The sequence below is a fragment of the Labrus mixtus genome, chromosome 16 (assembly GCF_963584025.1).
Source record: "Labrus mixtus chromosome 16, fLabMix1.1, whole genome shotgun sequence".
Taxonomy (NCBI): Eukaryota; Metazoa; Chordata; class Actinopteri; order Labriformes; family Labridae; genus Labrus; species Labrus mixtus.
The window spans coordinates 6,119,128-6,139,582 of NC_083627.1; the positions used below are offsets into that span (position 1 = coordinate 6,119,128).

General features: G+C 39.7%; 2 protein-coding genes across 2 annotated transcripts; both read right to left on the bottom strand.

Annotated features, from left to right (window-relative positions):
• Positions 1-4,221: 4,221 nt before the first annotated feature.
• On the bottom strand, positions 4,222-8,991 carry LOC132990925 (hepatic lectin-like). The gene is made up of 6 exons (XM_061059416.1): positions 8,855-8,991; positions 7,760-7,885; positions 6,762-6,836; positions 6,297-6,448; positions 6,061-6,185; positions 4,222-5,739 (listed from the first exon to the last, which is right to left on the bottom strand). The coding sequence occupies exons 1-6, from the start codon at positions 8,880-8,882 to the stop codon at positions 5,556-5,558; spliced, it is 690 nt and encodes a 229-aa protein (XP_060915399.1). The 5' UTR covers positions 8,883-8,991; the 3' UTR covers positions 4,222-5,555.
• Positions 8,992-11,073: 2,082 nt separating this feature from the next.
• LOC132990924 (C-type lectin domain family 4 member D-like) lies at positions 11,074-19,001 on the bottom strand. The gene is made up of 8 exons (XM_061059415.1): positions 18,862-19,001; positions 18,525-18,644; positions 16,061-16,168; positions 14,807-14,884; positions 13,680-13,730; positions 13,345-13,496; positions 13,108-13,232; positions 11,074-11,647 (listed from the first exon to the last, which is right to left on the bottom strand). The coding sequence occupies exons 1-8, from the start codon at positions 18,923-18,925 to the stop codon at positions 11,458-11,460; spliced, it is 888 nt and encodes a 295-aa protein (XP_060915398.1). The 5' UTR covers positions 18,926-19,001; the 3' UTR covers positions 11,074-11,457.
• Between the last annotated feature and the right edge of the window lie 1,454 nt (positions 19,002-20,455).

Consider the following 20,455-nt stretch of genomic DNA (forward strand, 5'->3'; position numbering starts at 1 on the left):
TTATGGTTTTATTCATTAGGCGTGATTGTGTTGCTGCAGTGGTCTGTGTTTCCGTGTTACCAGGTACCAGGTTCAATGCCAGTTCGAGGCGGGATATTCGACTGAGAATCACTCTACAGTAAAACACCTCTGCTAGCTGCACTCGCTCTCTAAGGAAAAGGAAGCATGTTGTGATACTCTATGATCAAACTTAAACTGAAGATTTCAGAGGGAGCGTTGATAACCCCTCTCACATAACTGAGCCCCTTGGTACCACGTTTTGATGGGTAGCAATAGACGACATAACACCGGCATACAAAACAGCGCTGAGTGTGGATGGATGGATGGTTTGATGGATGGATGGATGGATGGTTGGACGGATGGTTGGATGGATGGATGGATGTTTGATGAATGGATGGATGGATGGATGGATGGATGATGGTTGGATGAATGGATGGATGGTTTGATGGGTGGTTAGATGGATGGTTTGATGGATGGATGGTTGGACGGATGGTTGGATGAATGGATGGATGGTTTGATGGTTTGATGGATTGTTAGATGGATGGTTGGATGGATGGATGGATGGATGTTTGATGAATGGATGGATGGATGGATGGATGGTTTGATGGTTTGATGGATTGTTAGATGGATGGTTGGATGAATGGATGGATGGATGGTTGGATGAATGGATGGATGGTTTGATGGATGGATGGTTCGATGAATGGATGGATGGATGGTTTGATGGATGGATGGATGGTTTGATGGATGGATGGTTTGATGGATGGATGGTTGGATGAATGGATGGATGGATGGATGGATGGTTGGATGGATGGATGGATGGATGGTTGGATGAATGGATGGTTTGATGGTTTGATGGATGGATGGTTGGATGGTTGGACGGATGGATGAATGGATGGTTGGATGGTTTGATGGATGGATGGTTAGATGGATGGTTTGATGGGTGGTTAGATGGATGGTTTGATGGATGGATGGTTGGACGGATGGTTGGATGAATGGATGGATGGTTTGATGGTTTGATGGATTGTTAGATGGATGGTTGGATGGATGGATGGATGGATGTTTGATGAATGGATGGATGGATGGATGGATGGTTTGATGGTTTGATGGATTGTTAGATGGATGGTTGGATGAATGGATGGATGGATGGTTGGATGAATGGATGGATGGTTTGATGGATGGTTAGATGGATGGATGGTTCGATGAATGGATGGATGGATGGTTTGATGGATGGATGGATGGTTTGATGGATGGATGGTTTGATGGATGGATGGTTGGATGAATGGATGGATGGATGGATGGATGGTTGGATGGATGGATGGATGGATGGTTGGATGAATGGATGGTTTGATGGTTTGATGGATGGATGGTTGGATGGTTGGACGGATGGATGAATGGATGGTTGGATGGTTTGATGGATTGTTAGATGGATGAATGAATGGATGGATGGTTTGATGGATTGTTAGATGTTGGATGGATGGTTAGATGGATGGTTAGATGGATGGTTAGATGGATGGTTAGATGGATGGTTGGATGGTTGGATGGATGGTTAGATGGATGGTTAGATGGATGGTTAGATGGATGGTTAGATGGATGGTTGGATGGATAGATGAACTGTTTTGTCAAAGAAAGTGTGAAATTAGTCCTGCATTACAGTTGCCATATTTACAACATAAAAATATGTACAGAACATCTCAGGACGATCCTGTACATAAAGTTTAAACTGTGTGTATTATACAAACAGTCAGAATAAAAATCCATGAAGCCTGTGTCTCTTCTGCATCCACTCACAACTCTGTTCTCTCCTTTGTTGCAGCTCAGAGTCGGTGAGGAGACAGCCCGGCCTGTTTTACCTCCAGCCAGACCGCCAAAGTGTTCCCAACAGCCCTGTGTGGTTCTCTTCCAGCCGTCTGGACGACAGCATGATGGAGGCCATGCTTGTTCGAATCCTCGCCGTCCGACGGAGGTGGGGTGAGGATGAGGGTGATTGGGATCAGCTGACGTCAGGGGATCAAAATACCTGAAGAGGAGGAATCAGAATGAACGGCAGTGAGAGAGCAAATCCTTATTTTACAAAGAGAGATGATTGTATATTTTGATCTCAGTACCATCTATCAATCAGACTTTTGAAGCATCTCAATCTCACACCTTAAATTAGTGGAACAATCAAAAACCTGTCGTCTGGACAGAAGCCCTCAGCGGACATGCATCCATTCATTTATTTACTGGATTTTACCATTTTAACGAGTAATTTCTGGACATTTTCTCGAGATCTTAACTTACTTTACTTCTTATATCGACATAACAATGCTCATTTATTAATGATGTGTTAATTTCAGGTGTTTTCTTTAGATCTTATTATCATATTTTTGGTGCTTTTTTTTTAGGATATCTTAGCTGGTTTCCTATTAGAACAGATCTATTTCACCTCATTATCCCGAGGTATCAAAGCTTGTTTTCTCATGATAACGTCATCATTTTCTGCCGATCTATAACGAAACAACAGACCGTTCACTGTGATAGATCGAGACGTACCATGCTGCCATGATGAGGTAAGGTTAGCCTATTTCTGTGTTTGTGTTGAAACTTTTCAAACTCTGCGATCTTGAGAAAAGAATCTGAAATGACTCGTTACCGCTGAGAGATGGAGTAAATTAAATCTATGGATGTATGTCCGCTTAGGGCTGCCGTACATCTGCGTGTTTGTAAGACGTCTTAAAGACGACCAAACAAAACACTGAAGGCTCACATCCTCGTTTTAGGATTCTTTTGATCTCCTTTCAGATCAAATCACACGATTATGTTAGAAAAGTAGACGTTCTTTCAAACAGCTCTGAGACGACTCGTTAGTTCTTCAGCTTCAAGTTCTTCAAATTGTGGTCTGCATGTTTTATAATCCCTGAGGTGTTTCCAGTTCATGCTGACTGTACACACACACACACTCACACACACAGGTCGACTCACCTGTTTGGTCGTGTCCTGGCGTTTGAAACAGGTTGTGATCTGCATATGCGTACTTCTCCGATGGTCCCATTTCCACATCTGGAACATAACTCTACTGACTTCAGATGAGACTGCAGACATGTCTTATTTGTTACTCACAGCTTTGTGACAACAAGCGGAGCTGCCTGTATTTGGTATTTGATTATGGTGTATACTTCATATCAGAGATCAGTTAACTGCTTCAATTTAACTGAGAAAGATTCCCAGAGTTATGACACTGTGGGCTAAATAAAAAAAATGCACTTCCAGCTAAGCGTAGCAAATTGTGTGTGTGTGTGTTATACCTTCTTTTTTTTAGCGATATAATATTTAGAATTTTTAAACAAAAATATCTAGCATTACCTCAAATATTTCCGACTGTTATGAAAGCCAGAAAAAATCTTTTAATTGTAAAGTTTATGTAACGAGATATATCTTCTTGTGGCGGCCGCGACATGTTTATCGTTGCCATGGAAACACCGGATGTTACATCAAAGACCGCTGCGTAAGGAAGTTGGAGCTGCTACTGAAAGCTGCTGTGCTGTTGCTGTATGTGCTGCTGAGATAAGAAGGTAATGTAAATTATACTTGGATACATTAGCTCGTCTGTAAACATATTCTCTTCCTCAGGTCTGTTTCGCCCTCGGTCTTCCTACAACAAATGAAAGTCAATAAAACTAAGGGTTAACACAAGTTGTGATGTCATGTGATCAAAATAACATGACTTCATAGATTAGAATGATACATACCCATATCTAGACATACTGTTTAGACAAACTTAATGTTAAGGATATGCATTTCTTATAAATAAAACAATCCTACTTTTTTTATCTGGATGTTTTTATGATATGCTTGTTCATCAAAAAATATTATATTATGTTTTAAATAAATTCTATAATTGTTATTTTAAATTAAAATTTCCTCTGACCACTTTAGGAAACATGTTTCCTAAAGTGGTCAGAGGATCCATCTTTTTAGGAATAAATAACCATGCATTCGCTTTTATTTTTAACACCGTCTATTTCTTCGGTTGTGTGTATATTTCCTTGAAACATGTTTCCTAAAGTGGAGCCATTTCTTGACTTATTGGTCGTTTATTCCATGCTGAATGACATATTTTTAAGAAACCTTAGTACATCTCTGGTGAAGATACGATTAAATTGGTTATGTTGCATATTTCTGTGGAAAAACCCAGTTTTGAAGACTTGTCGATCAATTAATCAACTAGTCAACAAAATAGTATTGGTTAGTTGGCTAAGCATTTATTTTATTCAGGACAGATGTATGGAATAGAAAACATTTTAACATTTTAACATAGTTACATTGCAGTTCTTTAAATAAATTAATGCATAAAATGTTCATTACATTCTGCTTTCTCTGCATGTCAGATATGGTGATATAATAGCCTATTGTCTTTCTACTAAATACATCAAAATGATTAATGTCCTTTTTTAGTGTTTTGTAACACCAATAACATTGTAAGTGGTAAAATTACAGAACATTGGATTGCACATTTTAGACTTGAGTGTGACACACTAGAATTAAGGTGATTTAGGCCTTTTAACATAGACTTTTCAGTGTCCCACATTTAGAACAGCACTGTCCCACATTAGGAAATGCAGATTGTCAGAGACAATTTGGCACTAAGACTACTGATATGTCTACTATTTCTTTAATGAGTGTGATAACTGGATTTTCTCTTTGGGTTTGATTAGGTGACATCCTGGGGATTTCAGAGTGGTACTGGGTGTGGATTTAATGTATAGCTTCATGTTGCAATACAGTCTTAAATGCAAAAATTGTCCCACATTAAGCGAATTCACCCTACATACTGCACGTTTCAATCTACCAGACTGAACATTTCTAGATAATATCAAACCTGAGGGACTTATCTGTAAGGTTTCTTTTTATAGCTTCATGCTGTGTCACTGTGTTGTGCAAGTTTTTGCGGTTTGCTTGTCAGGAAGGGCTGATTGAAAACAGGAAGCGCTAATCAAACAAACAATCCGTTCTTGGAAGTTATTTATTGATTTGGTTAGAAAGAGAAAAACATCCTCTATCTATACACTCAGAGGGACTTTAAGCACAAAGTTGAAACTTGAGAAACTATGTTAAGTGGAACCCCCGACCTTCTGGTTGAGGGACGACTGAGTCCACTGAACCACAGTCGCTTGAAATTCATACAACTATTTGAACTTTGTGGTTTGGACTGAAACGTTTGTGTCATGTTGTCACTTTGAGCTCTGGTGGATTGTGACGACATTTCCGACATTTACACCCTCTTTCCAGACGTTTCCATTAACCAAACTTAACTGCTGTCCATTGCAAAAGGGTTTAAAATGTGGATTATAGTCCTCCAAGCGGGCGGCCCAGGTTCCAGTCCAACCTGTGTCTCCTTCCCCTCTTGTCATTCCCCACTCTCTACTTTATATATAGCCTACAACACTGATTATATTTCTTTAACTGCTGGTTAAATTAGCTGTATAAAAATTAACAAAATTTCTCCACATTCACTTATCCTTGACTTAGATTGTTCTACAAGCTGAGTGAGACTTCAGCTGAAGTACTTCAGGGAATTAATTAATTTCTCTTGTTTCTGCTGGTTTCTCACAAATATATTTATGAGGGATTTCACAGGCTTTATCAAACCAGCTCTTATGTTCTACTGTTCCTCTTCTCTCCCCCATCCTCACACAGTCCTCCCCATCAGGGTTATCTCCGTCCCAGTTGTCCGGCTCATCGTTGCTCCAGAAAACCAAACTGTGAGATAAAGAACATAAAAAATGAAACGGATAAGTCTTATATTGTAAATTATTCGACACTTGGTTCAGACAAAGCAATCTGATTGGACAAGAGGTGACTCTGGCCACTCCTCTGCATACAAGTAAATGTTCATACTACAAAGTAGCTGCTCTGTGGTAACCATGGATACCAACAAAGTGAATTCTGCTTCTATAACCGTTTTATCAAAGTAATATCACACTCGAGGTCGAGGTGTTGTTCTGGATCTCAACGACCGATTCACATCACTCCCTCTGGTGTGATGTCGCTTGACAGGAAACATGTTGAAATCAGTCAAACCTTGGGTTCAGTGGAGATCCGTCCGCCCACAACCAAGTGCCCTCGCTCTCTGAGTCGGTCAGTCCGATCCAGAATTTGTCCTCAGCATCCGTCATTTTGTCTCTCAGTCTCATGTCCAGGAATGTCTGAAGAATGAAATGAATACAACAAACAAAGATTATGAGAGACTTTTAGAAAGTGATAAAACAAAGAGAACTGTTCCAGTGAGCTCCATGATCCTGCAGCAGTGTGTTTACCTGCTGCTCTGTGCTGTTTATCTTCACCAGGTCTCCTCTTCCTCCGCTGCATTCATCTCTGCTCTTATTCCATGTTGATTTAGTGGTGGAGAAGGAATAACACTTCTCTCCATGTCGCTCCCAGCCGTCTTCACATTTCCAACATGATCCATCTTTAAAGAGATCAAAGACTTCAGTTAACTGTTGTTGTTCGTTTGATAAGACGCAGCAGGACATGGTTTGAAGTATTTAAGCGGCTTTATATACAACAAAAAACAGATCAGGGCGAGTGATTTTAGTCTGGTGCAACATTTCTAATGATGTTTGTAATGTGGAGGCAGCAGAACATTTCAATTTAATTTAAATACTTTTTTGACATTAAACTGAAAGACTTTGACAGTGACATGCGACGCTGATTAGAGTAGATTTTCTTTTACAACTTTTACACCAAATCTTTCAGATAGTTTAAAAACCTGACTGACTTACCGGTATTTCTTTTGACAGCATCAGAGTCGTCTCTCAGTGTCTGGAAACGTTCATTCGTTCGCACCAAAGCAAGAGCTGTTGTAAAAAAGAACATGAGTCATCATACATCAGGCAGTGCTTCATCGTTCGTTTGTAGAAAGAAATCAGAGACATGGTATTAAATCTGATAAATGGAGATCACTAAGGAGGCAGAACAGCTCAGCTTTCATCCGTTTCTGTGATTGCTGTCTAGCCTCGATAAACCTGTAAATAGTGACGTTGGTCAGCATTTAAAGGCAGGGTTGGTAATTTTCTAAAACTAGCATTATTTTTGAAAGTAGCATCCCCGTCAGTGCTCCGTCTACACCCACTTCCCACTGTGCTCCCTCAAAAGCCACGCCCCCTCACTGACAAGCTCCAGAAGCGGACCTCAGCTCATCTCTTACATTGTGTAGAAACTACGTCGTCTCACGTCTCATTCAGCGGTAAGTAAACTCACAGTATAAACTCTTAAAGTCATCAAGTACACGCTTTGAGTGTGGGCTAGTGAACACAAGCGGTAGAGAGCGAGCAGGGAGACAGGGAGGCGTGTGATTGGTTCATCAGGTTGGTACCTCGTGGCAGACATTGGTGGAAGTTTTTACAGACTTACAAACTGCTACAGATGTCGGATTTTCTTTGTTACTTTTTCAGAGCACATGAGTTATTCATTTCTGTCAGGACCCTAAAATGACAAACCCTGCCTTTAAATCACCCAGAAAAACAAGAAGAAAGAAGGAGAACCAGAAAACAGGAAAACCAAAGTGGTTAAGAAACTCTTACACACTGAGCTTGTCGGTTTCTCTCAGAAATTGCCGCACCTTTAAAGAGAAATATGACCTCATGTTTTCTCAATCATGTTTGTCATCTTTTCCAGGATCTTGTCTTAACTTTAAGGGTTAAATGCTGAGAAAACGTCCCGATTCTTTAATCAAGCTTTGTGTCGTTTTTCAAGCTGAAGATGTAAACGAGAAACTTACAAAGCTGGCAAATAACAACGACAGTAGCTGCCAGGAGAGCACTGAGGACCAGCAGGGCCACTTTCTCTGAGGGGACCTTTGACCCCCTGGAGGACACTGGGTGCTGTTGGGTGTCAGACACTTCACCTGTTAAACAGAGGATGGACATAATAAACCTAAACAGACATACAGGTCACATATAAACATTTGATGTGGTACTTGCAGCCATTGTTGTTTTTTGGAAGCCAGAAGTGATCATATTTGGATGAGTAGATGTGGCATGAGAGGAGCAAAGGGTTAGCAAATATGAAACTTGTTTTCACAAATGTGCTGCCCCCGATATCTTCCTGAGTTGGTTGTTCACACATGTAGCACCTCAAAGCAGGAGGTTATCCCCGTCCCTGACGTTCAGTTAAAGAGGCAGGACATGATGTGAAAAGAATGACACAGAAGTAGCAGAGGATTATTATTTCTGGTTTGGCAGCAGAGGGCTGCCGAACAGTTACCAGGAAGCTTGAAACTTCTGCAGTAACATCACTCTTCTTCATGGTCACTTCTCTTTTTTCTTCCTCTTCTTCTTCACTTCTCTTCAGTCTTACTTCCTCCTGATCTAAAGAGTTTTTTGTCTCGTGTGTATGGTGAGATTAACCCAAAGTGATGCCTTTACAAAATAATTCCGCTTTAACTCAGCCAACAGTTTGATCTTTGTGATGATAGAAATTAAAAAGTACAGCTAGCAGATCATCAAACTTATAAAACCTGTATTTGTTCATAAAAAATGAGTCAAACATTGATCAAAATATTGGTTTTGTGTCGACCAACTGTAAGTAGATCAACTCGTTGAGTTTATATTCAGCAGTGGATGGTTTCATGAATTAAAAAAAACATGTTTTATTAGAGTTACTTTTATTTTTTGCTCAACAATTAGGTTTAAACTAACTCCTTCTTTCAGATAAATGTTGTGAAATAACAAATAGAATCCAGCTAACGAGATGTAGCTGGGGAGAAGTTCAACGGAACATGAAGAGAAAACACTCGAGTGAAATATTCGACATGTTGACTGAACATAAAAGTATTTCAATAAATATCTTCAGTTACATTAGACTTCCTTCTTACCGTCATTGTGACGCTGCGGACGGCTCATTGTAAAAGTTGAGTCTTCAGTTCAGACTTCAAAGGAGAAACTTTCTCTGCAACAGAAGACACAAAACTGAAATGTTTAGCTTAGGCAGTGATGGATCTCTCTGTTGAGAGAGAGAGAGAGAGCATCACTGCACCATCATCCGCACTAATTAGATCTGTATATAACTGTACATACACACAGACCAAAGAGCTGCAAATACATCTTCTTTCTTTAAAAAAATGTATCTTAATATTTTATATATCTGTTAGTTATCTGTAAATATTTTAAGAGCTAAGTTACATTTTTATGTGTATTTTCTAAAGATAAACACAAACAGTTTTTAAGTTTAGCCACTTTATACAAAACTGTAAATCTGCAGAGCTCTGTTACTTTAATATTTAATCTTTGTGTTTTATTTTGACTTTAGCTTTGGTAATGTAAACGTATGTTTCCCATGCTGAAATTTAAAATTTAAATTGAGATAGAGATAGAGATAGATAGATAGATATATCCACTCACCTTTAACTTATTCCTGCAGCTTTTCACATGTAATACAGCACATCATCTGTAAACTGGGGCTGGGGGGGGGGAGGAGGAGGAGGAGGAGGAGGAGGAGGTGACACTTTGTGTTCTGGGGCGGAGCTGTGATCTTAAAGTTCCCCTAAAAACATATTTTGTCATGTTAGGTGTGAATAACTGTTTCTGCTTTTTTGGATATGCTGCCCCCTTGTGGTCTTTGTATGTTTTCTACAATGGATAGATAGAGATAGATAGATGATAGATAGATAGATAGATACTTTATTGATTTCGAGGGAAATTCAAACAATGTAGAGTGGGTTGAGGTGGTGACGGCTTCCTGGTAGTTTTACAGATTAAACTCAGGCGCAGGAAGTAGGGGGGACTGAGGGTGCTGCCCTTAAAGTCAGGCACAATTATAACCATCAGCTTAAAATAATTTGAACTTATGTTTACCACTTTAATGGGATGTGTAGACGTGCACGGATGCCTAAAAAGAAATGAGGCTACCTTGACCCAGACAATAACTTGTTGACAAGCTTTTTTTTCAGTCCGCTCCAAATTCTGATCGAATGCAGAAGGCAAATGTTTCCCAGAAGGCTTTCGTGCTAACGAGCCAACACATGTATTAAAGAGGACATATTAGCCCCCCTTCTCCACCTTTTCAAACAGTCCCCCTGTGGTCTAAATGAAACATCTGTGCTTTAATCAAATATATAACATGAATCAAGCACCAGAGGAGGTTTGTGACCCTGTATAAACCAGCTCTCTCAGAACGCTCCGTTTTGGTGTGTGTGTCTCTTTAAATGTAATGACCCCCCCCCTGAGTTTTCCCGGTAGACATCACTCCTCTGTAGTGTGAATAAAAATGGAGGACCTGCGCAAAAGTTTTGTTCTAGGCTTGAGGTGGAGTCCATGGGTGGCGATACCAGGGGAGGGGATTTTTTTTTTTTTTTTTACCAGAATCCCACTGTGACATCACAAGGAGAGCACATTTAAAACGGAGCATTTCTCTCTGTGTTGTAAGACTTATGCAGACCACAAACAAAGAACTGGATGGGTTTATTTCACATTTTGTGGGTCGGTAGAGTCTCAGAGAGTACGCTTTCACTCTGTGGGCGGGCCTGACTAAATGTCTCTTTAGACTTTTGAGTTTTACTTCATAACTCTTTTAAAAACTTTACAACAACTTCAGCGAGAGAGAGAGAGAGTCTGCATTGACGAGGGAGAGCGATGGAGCGTGCCAGTACGCACTGAAGTAAAGTGACAACGAACAAAACCTTAATTTGATCATCTGTTTTATCGTTTCATGATGTGTCAGGTTATGAAAATGTTTCTAAATGAGACAGACTTTAAACTGAACAAACGACCTTAGACTATGACTCTGTAAAAACCCCACTTTATCTGAAATCATTTTTATCTCTGTTTGTACTTCTGCTGACAGATTATTTTTAGATATTTTCTGAGAAATAACTTTTCCCCCCCCCAAAGCTGTGTGCGTTTCCTTCCTCCTGTAACACTCACACAGCAACAAATAAGTATGAAACTATTCAAACTATTTAATCATGACAACCACTTGGACTTTTCTCATAACTGACTAAATGGTACAAGTCCATTTTGCATAATATGTGACCTTTAAAGACACAAACAATTTGAGATTACAAAATAAGAAGAATGAAGAAAATACATTTTAACCTGAAATTATTTCATTTTAATTCATTTTATCCAAAACAATGGTTCCACTGTAGACAACAACATAATGTTCATTATAGTAACATATACATTTAAAAAAAAATGTTTTAACAACATCACACTGATATTCACAGCCCCCCCCCCCCCCCCATCCCGAGCCCGGTGCAAAGCGATATCTTTTCATGCCTTTAATAAGAGATAGGACAGTGGATAGTGGAGTTAGAAATCAGAGAGAAAGAGACTCTAACCTGGGCCACTTTAAATATTTTAAGAATATTTTACTGATTTTAATCCACCAACATTGCTCATCTGATAAAAAATAGTTCATCATAGCGATGCTCCCGACTGATATGTTGAAAAAGCTGAGTGAGACTTCAGCTGAAGTACTTCAGGTGCACTTAATTTCTCCTGTTTCTGCGGGTTTCTCACAAATATATTTATGAGGGATTTCACAGGATTTATCAAACCAGCTCTTATGTTCTACAGCTCCTCCTCGCTCCCCCATCCTCACACAGTCCTCCCCATCAGAGTTATCTCCGTCCCAGTTGTCCGGCTCATCGTTGCTCCAGAAAACCAAACTGTGAGATAAAGAAAATAAAAAAGTAGTTACAACTGATAACTCTTGGTTAGTTGGTGCAGATAAAGAAATCTGATTGGTGGTGACTTTTCACAACATGTATCACTCCGCCTCAGCCAGGAGTTCTGAATACTCTTATTTACATTAGATTATAGGCCTACTTCATTGATCCCCAGTGGGGAAATTCGGGCGTTGCAGCAGCAAGACAGAGAATAATTAACAGCTGACAAAGTTTTTATTTATCATCTCATACCTCAGAATCACACAACACACTCTTATTTCTCTGGTTATATGATAAAAACATTCATTTATTTTAACCTAAAAGTAAATAATCATGCCAATAAGTAGCTTCTCTGTGGTTACCATGGACACCAACAGAGGGCAGTAGAATGTTTGGGTTGCTTGGCAACAGTCTAGTTTCAGTTAAATTGTGGAACAAGTTGAGTTGGTGGAGTTACAACAAAATCTGTTGGTGATTTTAATTTTTCACTTCTTCTTTCTGCTTCTATAACCGTTTTGTAAAAGTAATATCACACTCGAGGTCGAGATGTTGTTCTGGATCTCAACACTGCTGTGACCGATTCACATCACTCCCTCTGGTGTGATGTCGCTTAATTGACAGGAAATGTGTAATTTATTTTTTGATAAGTCCAAAGTTCTTCATTCTTCAACATTTTCAATTCAAAATGTTGCAATTAGCATAAAAATCAAGGATGAAAATTGACATTTTAGTGAAACCACTGACCAAAAGTTCATTATTTACTGATTGTCACTGCAGGTGCTACACATAGCCTAAGTAACACCAGTGACAAGAAAAATTCATTTTACAAGATGGCTGCTAAGTGCACCAAACCAAATCTTCTCAAATATTATTTAGCCTAGGCTACTCATAAAATAATGATATTTAATCCAGTTGTAATCTTATTTTCGACAATTCCCAGACCAAAAAGGAGGTCACACCAGTGGCGTCATCTAAAAGCTTCATGAGAAAATTGAGAAAATTATAGCGACAGAGGACTTAACCCTGGGCATTTCTTCGTAGATCTGAAGGAAAGAGGTACAGGGTGATGTCATCAGTTTAATTTAATATCAAAACAAAGGACTTTTTAAAACACAGTGACATGACTCCAAGGAACCAGTAATTTCATTATATATTTTATAATATCTACTTGAAATGTTGTTGTTTTATGTCATTAACATCTACTTGTCATAATACTGCCCCTGTCCTCTTTACATGACTGTGGGGACAGGTACTGATTTGGTGCTTGGGATCTATAAAACTGGTTAAATAACAAATATTGACAAATGAATAGCTCAGGAAGGGGTAGTTGTACAAATAACTTGTTGTTTTTTGTAGAAGTATAAAAAAATGGTCACTTCAAGTTTTTCAAAAATATTTTGGTAAAGGGTTGAGACAGAACAACGTACGTTTCTGTTGAATGACCCTAAAATCAGTCAAACCTTGGGTTCAGTGGAGATCCGTCCGCCCACAACCAAGTGCCCTCTCTCTCTGAGTCGGTCAGTCCGATCCAGAATTTGTCCTCAGCCTCCGTCATTTTGTCTCTCAGTCTCATGTCCAGGAATGTCTGAAGAATGAAATGAATACAACAAACAAAGATTATGAGAGACTCTTTAGAAAGTGATAAAACAAAGAGAACTGTTCCAGTGAGCTCCATGATCCTGCAGCAGTGTGTTTACCTGCTCCTCTGTGCTGTCTATCTTCACCAGGTCTCCTCTTCCTCCGCTGCATTCATCTCTGCTCTTATTCCATGTTGATTTAGTGGTGGAGAAGGAATAACACTTCTCTCCATGTCGCTCCCAGCCGTCTTTACATTTCCAACATGATCCACCTGTAAAGAGATCAAAGACTTCAGTTAACTGTTGTTGTTCGTTTGATAAGACGCAGCAGGACATGGTTTGAAGTATTTAACGGGTGCAGCACACGATCGACCTCGTGTGTAATCTGTCAGTTTGTGAACTCATCATGAGAGGATGCAAATCTGTGTGAGAGGTTAAAGGTGAAATACACTCACTTGCTGGGCATGTTGGCTGTGGGATGCACGGTTTAACTTCACATTTTCTATCTGTGAAAGAAAAATAGCCTTTAGTGAAATTGTAACACTTTAGTATCTGTAATTGTCTTTAAAGAGGACATATTATACATACATCTCCACCTTTTCAAACAGTCCCCCTGTTGTTCTAAATGAAACATCTGTGCTGTGCTTTGGTCAAAGTATAACATGAATCAAACACCAGAGGAGGTTTGTGACCCTGTATAAACCAGCTCTCTCAGAACGCTCCGTTTTGGTGTGTGTGTCTCTTTAAATGAAATGACCCCGCCCCCTGAGTTTTCCCCGTCGACATCACTCCACTGTGGCAAGAATAAAAATGGAGGATCTGAGCAAAAGTTTTGCTTAAGGGTGGGGGTGGAGTCCATGGGTGGAGATACCAGGGGAGGGGATTTTTTTTACCAGAATCCCACTGTGACATCACAAGGAGAGTAAATTTGAAACGGAGCATTTTTCTCTGTGTTGTAAGACTTATGCAGACCACAAACAAAGGACTGGATGGGTTTATTTCACATTTTGTGGGTCGGTAGAGTCTCAGAGAGTACGCTTTCACTCTGTGGGCGGGCCTGACTAAATGTCTCTTTAGACTTTTGAGTTTTACTTCATAACTCTTTTAAAAACTTTACAACAACTTCAGCGAGAGAGAGAGAGAGTCTGCATTGACGAGGGAGAGCGATGGAGCGTGCCAGTACGCACTGAAGTAAAGTGACAACGAACAAAACCTTAATTTGATCATCTGTTTTATCGTTTCATGATGTGTCAGGTTATGAAAATGTTTCTAAATGAGACAGACTTTAAACTGGTTACAGACTTTAAAAAGGTTACCCAAATATATGTTCAAATACACTGTACAAGTGGATTTTTCATAATATATCCCCTTTAAATCCTTTCCAGAATCATAGGTGTCATCAGCAAACAAAAGAAATTGCAAAATGTTGAAAACTTGACAAAAGTTATTAATAAACATTTCATAAAGACGTGATAACTGAAAGTGTAAGTCTGAATTAAACCAGTTTTTAGAAATCAAAGCAAGTGTGATCCTGAACTATGACTTTCAGACGGTCTGGACCTGAACCTTTTGTCGAGCTTACCCGTGCAGTTTTTTTTCAGCGCTTCGTACTCGGCTTTCTGCCTCACAAGACATTCTGTGGTTTTCATGTTTTGATAAGCTGATGAAAGAAGGAAAAAGTGTCGTCAAGAGAAAATAAACACTCGTTGATAAAAGTATATCATGCAATAGAAACGTGGAGCCTTAACAGATGCCCTCTGACCTCACCCGCCCACCTGCTCCTCCAGATATTTCACCTGTCCCTGTTTAAAGATTTATTTTTGCCTTTTTTTTTTCATAGGACAGTAAAGTAGGAACTCCGGAGAGAGAGTGGGGAAATTAGGAAATGCAGGAAAGGAGCCGCAGGTCGGAGTCCAACCTTAGCCGCCAGCTGGGAGGTCTAAAGCCTTCGTACATGGGGCGCCACCTAACCGCTAGGCCATCTTTTTGTTCTAGAGGCTTTCTTAGGCTTTTGTCTGACCACCATTGTATAATAATGGGCCATAATGAACTGTGGGATGATGTGACGCAAAATATAGCAAAGACCAGAATGTGCAGAAGATGGTTTGGTCCATGTGGCATGAGAGAGAGAGCGAGAGAGAGAGCGAGAGAGAGAGAGAGAGAGCGAGAGAGAGAGAGAGAGAGAGAGAGAGAGAGAGACAGAGAGAGAGACACCGGGGTTGGGCTTTAATGCCCTGATAGCAACAGGTCCAGGTGCTCTAAATTGGACTAGCCAATTCCTTTGAGAACAAGAGCGACAGAAGCAATTAGTAGACGTCTGACAGTAAGAGGTAGTTTTGAAAGAGTATGACGTCAGACTGATAATATGGACAAGATCTTGGAAGAATATTGAGCTGGGTAACAAAGGATCCTGGGAATCAGTTTCCCCATCTGCATTTTTTGTTGCCAATTTCCTGAACATTTACAAGGAGCATACTCGCAAGAAATACTTTTTTTTTAAACTGCAAATGTGAAACTCGCTACTTTTTCTAATTTAATAATTTTGCATTTTAAAGCTCGGAGAAATGAGAGGCTAGTTTAGCTCAGTTGGACGAGCACTTCTCTCTCTCTATATATATATATATATATCAGTCCTATGATATAAAGGCTAAAGCTAAAAATATAACCTTTAAAAAAAACAAATATGTTTGTTATATTTAAAATTTCTTATTGTAAAAAGAAGCTCGACATTCATCAACTCAAAGCCACTACTTGTTTGGTATTTTAAAAAAAGCCCAACAACAACCAGAGTTTGTGTTAATGTATATTAGTTGTTTTAATAAATGTACAAACTCACTGGTATATCCAAGAGCAGCAGCAGCGATTACCAAAAGTACAGACAGAACCACCACGGCCACTCTCTCCGATGTGACCCCTGGTCGTCCATGTGACGCAGCTTGAGAACCTGTGAAACAGCAGAAAGACGGGAGAGGACGATCAGAGGATTTGAAAAGATAATCCAATGATGCTAAAGTAAATACAATATCTTAGTAAGTAATAGTAACTGTTTGATTCTATTCATGAACTGTTTTACTTTGATATGTTTTAATTAATTTAGCAGACGCTTTTCTCCAAAGCGACGTACATCAGAGAGTAAGTACAACACAAACAAGGATCTAGAAACAAAGAAACATCGTCAGGAAGTGCAAACGATCAGCTTTGAGTCTGATTGGACACACAGGTGTTGACAGGAAGTGACCAGAGGCAAAGCACAACATTGACGGCAGTTCTTGAGAGCTCTAATCAGTATAGAAACAACAAAACCATCGTCATTACCATCATCATTAAGTTAGTAGGTGTTCATAAAGAGCTGGGTCTTTAGCTTTTTCTTAAAGGTGCAGAGGGACTCTGCAGATCGAATGGAGTTTGGAAGTTCATTCCACCACCGGGGGGCGACAGAGGAGAAGAGTCTAGTCAGAGACTTAGGACCCTGTTGTGAAGGTTGGATCAGACACCTTTCATTGGCAGAGCGTAGTGGGCGGGAGGGAGTGTAGACCTGGATGAGAGTTTAGGTAAGGAGGAGACGTTTTGTCGCTGAGCAGCAGAGTTTTAAATTTGATGCGAGCAGTAACTGGGAGCCAGTGTCAGGACATGAACAGCGGAGTGACATGTGCTCTTTTAGGGAGGTTGAAGACCAGTCGTGCTGCTGCGCTTTGTATCATCTGCAGGGGTTTGATAGTGCATGTAGGAAGACCTGTCAGTAGAGAGTTGCAATAATCAATGCGTGAATTTAATCAAATGACTTAAATTTGTTCTTTTTTATATCATGGCTCGAAAATAAAGTAAAATGAACAGGATTTGGTGCCAAAAATGTTCCAGTCTGTTCATTTAATTTAACATGAGACTGTCCACATTTGTACATGAGACCAGAAGCACAGGAGACATTTTGATAGGAAAACGTTAGGGCAGCATTTCTTGACTATCTGGCATTTTTTACTTAATTACATTAAAAAAAAGAAAGCTGTCGTTATTAATGAAAATGTGGGTCAGGGGCGTGTCCGCACTGTTTTGACTGGATGGGCCCAACTGGGGCCCGATTTCTGCAGAGGGGGAACTTGAAGAGTGATGCTTCAGCAGACTGAGGTGCAGATCATTTGCAATGGACTAACGATTACTTCTATCATGAATTACTATGCAGACTTTTTTTCTCCAACATCAGCACTTTTTTAATGGTTAGAAACGCTGCACAATCACACGCCCAAACAGCCCCAAAGCTGTCATAACCTTGGTTTGTATTTGTGAGGAACTTCTGCAAACACTCTTTCTTACAGCACAGCTCACATTTCACACTGTCACATCTTCACTTGATGAGCTGTTCCTGTTCATGTCACTGCTGTAACTTCAAGTTTAATTATATCACATATCAACCAGCGAATCTCTTCACAGTTGTCGTGTTAAACTGTCCGCAGAAACACAAATACAGAGCTTCACATCTGTTCACACATACACACGTGTTAGAAACGTATTATTAAACACAGCCTGTGGAGAAAGGGAAGGGTCAAAGCGCAGAAAAAACGGACTAACAGGAAACTAAAAGCCTCGTTAAAGTTATTTTTTTGTATCGTCTGTTCCTTGTTTTTGCAGCCAGTGGAAAAAGTCTGGACACGCCCCTGAATTATAATTTTAAATTAAAGTTCAACATTTTTTACTCTTTTGCGTTACTCTTTAATTATTCAAATTAAATAAATAAAAAGAGCAGTGAGAAGAAAAAAAGCAAAGACACTAAAAGGTAGGTTAAAAATGAGTCATTAAAATAAATTGGGCGCCGGTAGCGTAGTGATTAGTGCGCGCACCCAAGAACCCTCTTACCTAAAAACATTTCACTGAGGCTGAGCCTTCCTATTACTGTGATGACTCCAGCTAATTTCACAGAATTATGTTCAAAGCTTTGCTTTAGGTTGTAAATAATGTGCCTTATTTTGTCATATTGTAAATGTATGTGTATGTCTTTTTACATTTACATTTACATTTTTTTTCCAAGTGAGCAGCCCGGGTTCGATATTTGACCAGTGGCTCTTTTCCTGCATGTCATTCCTCTCGCTCTCTCTCTCTCTCTCTCCACGATTTCTGACTCTATCCACTGACTCTGTCCTGTCTCTAAATAAAAAGGCATAAAAAGCTGAAAAATAAATAAAGTACACCAAAGATATAAATCGACAGATATCAGATCCTAGACTGTAAATGATGATTCCACTTTAGTCTGTGGGTTAGGCTGACGACAGGAAACAAATAGAGTTGTATAAAAGTAAACTTTGGGGCACCTGTGTCGCAGTGGTTAGTGTCACATGTATGGCGGCTGTCCCCACCAGGCAAGGACGGCTGTGGACTCTTTGCAATCTTCACCTCAGCGTATGTGGTTTCCTCCGAGGGAGAAGCTGTGCCTGCAAACCAAAACACAAAAAACAAAAAATAATCAGATAAATTAGTGAGAACATATTATGACAACGGATTATCTGAGACCACACAATCACAATTTCACAATGTGGTAAGCATATTTCTTGAAAAGATCTAATAGGGAAATAGGTGGTAACGATTCAGAAATAGAAATATCACATTTAAATTCCTAAATAAACAGATGTAAGGTTCTTCAGCTCTTACCGTTGGCTTTACCCGTTGATTTTTTGAACTTCACATCAGAGTATAACACCTCAGCGTCAGGCATTTTACGACAGTGAGCATCAGCGAGTTTAAAAGAGAACAGAACAGAAGTTACACAGATGGGTTCATATATCCTTCCTGTATGGGGAGGGCTTAATGAGGTGTTTAGTTCTGCAATTCCATCTTTTTTCATAGCCCTTTTTGTATTTAAATGACGTTTCATTTCCTTTTTATTCAGTGCAGAACCAACAGAGAGAGAGAGACAGAGAGAGGTTGAAGTTCGAGGCTTTCATAGAGGAAGCTGTGAGTTGTTTTTTTTTTTTTACTTTTTAAAGATCTGTACTAAAGTTGAAGATATTAATCAAACATAAAACTCCATCGGCCTCCTTCCAACTTTGCTGACAATCTCGTCAAACAAAAGGAGAATAAGGAAAAAGGAGTGGGGGTTACGTGGTGCCTTCCTAAAACAAAAACAAAAATGGTAAAAGGATAAATCCTTTCCTAATCCATTCATACGCAGCTGACGAAGCAGCGGGAGCAATTCAGGGTTAAGTGACATCGGACATGTTGCTGCAGGAGCTGGTTCATCATTTCTGATTTTAGTAAAGAACATCCAGGACTGCATCATTCAATTATTCAGAAACAGAAGGGTTTAACATGTCTTACATTCGGGGAGGAGGGGGGTGGGGGTCATTGAGGAAGGAGAGAGAAACAGGGAGGGTGGGTCAGCTTTCTTTCTTCTTACCTCCAAACCAATCAGACACTGGGGGGAGGAGGGAGACAGGATGGAAGGGAGAGGAGGGTCCGGGGCGGGGTTCAGGGGGCTACAGCCTCCACATCCAAAAACAACCTGACTCTCACTGTGTTTGTTTGGATCGAACCCTCGACCTTTAGGTTGAGAGACGCCATAATCCCTGTTCTTCTCACCTATTACCCCTTTAAACATCTCATTCACTAGGCTGGGTTCACACATGACAATTTTAAAAATGAGGGAGTAAAAAGTATTTTTTTTAACATCATAATACTCAGAACACACACACACACACTAGACCAGTGGTTCTCAACTGATCTAGTCTCAGGACCCACCACCTCTTTAACGAGAAATCGTGACCCAAGATTCCAAAAATGTTCAACCACTCAGAGTTATTCAATGACAATTTTTATAGTTTGGACCTCAGCTGGAACAAAATGTGAAATAAACGAACATGGTTTAATTGCGCATCATAGACTTTTTGCAACAACAACAAAAACATTTCCAGGCATTTTCCAGTTGAGAACCACTGCACTAGACCATTGAGCCAGACTGGGAGACCACACACCTGCTGTTTGTAAGAAAAGAAAAAATGTTGATTGCCTAAATTTAGGTAAAAGAATATTATGAAAAAAAGGTTTAAGTACAAATGTTCTCTTACTATGCCTTTCTATAAGACTCTTGTCTATAACTACGACCGTCATGATTACAAACAAAGTGCATTGTGAAGTCTAAACTGAAAGTCTGAGGTGCACTGATGCAATTTTAGAAATCCTTTAAAAACAGGGATGTGTCTGAACGTTGTTTTGTAATCAGGACAGTCATTCACTCACTGTATTTATA

Bases quoted from the DNA above. Each gene is read 5' to 3' on its own strand.
- LOC132990925 (XM_061059416.1), bottom strand. From the start codon at position 8,882: ATGAGCCGTCCGCAGCGTCACAATGACG. The intron at 6,837-7,759 runs GTAAGTTTCTCG...TTTTTACAACAG, and splicing joins CGTTGTTATTTGCCAGCTTT to CTCTTGCTTTGGTGCGAACG. The intron at 6,186-6,296 runs GTAAACACACTG...TTCATTCTTCAG, and splicing joins TAAACAGCACAGAGCAGCAG to ACATTCCTGGACATGAGACT.
- LOC132990924 (XM_061059415.1), bottom strand. From the start codon at position 18,925: ATGCCTGACGCTGAGGTGTTATACTCTGATGTGAAGTTCAAAAAATCA. The intron at 18,645-18,861 runs GTAAGAGCTGAA...TTTGGTTTGCAG, and splicing joins ATCAACGGGTAAAGCCAACG to GCACAGCTTCTCCCTCGGAG. The intron at 13,233-13,344 runs GTAAACACACTG...TTCATTCTTCAG, and splicing joins TAGACAGCACAGAGGAGCAG to ACATTCCTGGACATGAGACT.